This window comes from Plasmodium cynomolgi (assembly GCF_000321355.1).
Source record: "Plasmodium cynomolgi strain B DNA, scaffold: 0716, whole genome shotgun sequence".
NCBI lineage: Eukaryota > Apicomplexa > Aconoidasida > Haemosporida > Plasmodiidae > Plasmodium > Plasmodium cynomolgi.
In genome coordinates, this window is record NW_004193018.1 from 1 (window position 1) to 1,699 (window position 1,699).

Genomic DNA, 1,699 nt, shown 5'->3' on the forward strand with positions numbered 1-1,699 from the left:
CTTCCTTCAGAAAATGTATCTCTTGTTTCTTTGTGTATAAAGGTGAAAAACTCATCCATGGTATTCACACTATTTGTTCTGTCTCCACGGGCCTACGAATCCAGGGACCTAAAGTTGTGTACTTGTATGTAAAAATTAAAATATATGTAATACATTTACTTATTATTATTTTATATGTAAAGCAAGTTGTTTACAAGTTTGTACTATAATGATATATGTTTTCAAAATATATACATACTCTATATAACATAGTGCTAGTTAATAAAACTTGAGCTGTGCCAAGAATTGAATGAGTAACGTTTGTTCCAATTCCAGAATTTCCACTATCTAACTGGATATCAGATTTGGCTGTAGGATAATTTGCAGGAACTAGAGGCAATTTTTCGGGATTTGGCCTTAGAAGTGAAGATTTATCCTCTGAAATGGAACCAGTTATACCATTAATTGTAGCATGACAAGGTAATTGTTTTAGCGCAGACTCAATATTTTTTCCTTGCATTTATTAAAGACGTCTGGACATTTTTCTCTTTGAAGTAAACATACATTCTCAAAGGATTTATATACTGAAATCATTTCATTAATTTTATTTTAATATCTGCATTTATCATCATTGTGCTTAGCCGTAAATAAAAGATTTTCATAATCAACATAATATTCATACAATTCTTTCTTTTCTTCCAGTCAGCCGGTTGAGGTATATTAAAATCAGGCTCACACTTATTATGGAGAGAACTATCTGATGGTTTACCGACAATATCATTCTATAACCGTTGGAGTTCTCCAAAAGCAAGAATAATAGAAGATTCATCTGAACCAAGAATATTAGCCAATTGACTGTATACCCAATAATTAAAAAGCGTGCACACTTCGTTTTTATGTACTGAAATATACCATATTCGATCATTTTTTTCTAAATGTCTTAGGACCTTTTTACAAATTCTTTTCACTTCATCTACATGTTCCTTTAAATTTATTGACTCTAATTTTATTGAATCACAACGATTACTATATATAGATAAATCGTTATGTTCAAGGTTTATATATAAATAAAATAATTCTGTGGGTAAATAAAGGAAATCTTTTCCTGAAGGTATCTATATAAAAAGTAAATAATATGAATATGTAAATATTTTTTCATGCATAAATTTTACATTGTGCTTTATAAAAGATAGTGCATTAAAATTTTAATAAATGTTTTATAATACAAAAAAGTGTATTCTAAAGTATTTTACTTCGGGTTCTGTAGAAATTGTAAGTGCCATGATTTAGAGTAAATGAAATTACAGTAAAAATTAATATTTCAAATTGTGTGTAACTTATTGTAGAAATGAATTTAAGAATATTATTTTTTGTGACAAGAACATTAATGATTTTTTGATTTCATAAAAATTATTGTTTGAATATTATTAGAACAAAAAAGATAACATATATTTTATATGTATATTTCACTATTCAATGGTACTATATTATGAATAACTTGTAGATTAATTATATGAAGAACAATTATAATCTAAAAGGAAACATATATTTAATGTAAAATAAGCGACATTATTTTTTTATAAGAACTATTTATTATTTTAGAAATTGCAAAAATAACTTTAAATCAACATAATTACTTATGTATATATTTATGTTAATGATATATTAAGTAATATATATTAGAACGAAAAGTTAATTTAAATTTTAAAAGATAGAATAT

At 25.5% G+C, this 1,699-nt stretch overlaps 1 protein-coding gene across 1 annotated transcript; it reads right to left on the reverse strand.

Annotated features, from left to right (window-relative positions):
• Positions 1-170: 170 nt before the first annotated feature.
• Positions 171-1,094, reverse strand: PCYB_005330 (hypothetical protein; the record flags this gene model as incomplete). The annotated part of the gene is made up of 4 exons (XM_004227954.1): positions 171-203; positions 239-499; positions 570-732; positions 769-1,094. Coding segments are annotated over 2 exons (489 nt in total), but the record flags the coding sequence as incomplete, so codon positions are not given.
• Between the last annotated feature and the right edge of the window lie 605 nt (positions 1,095-1,699).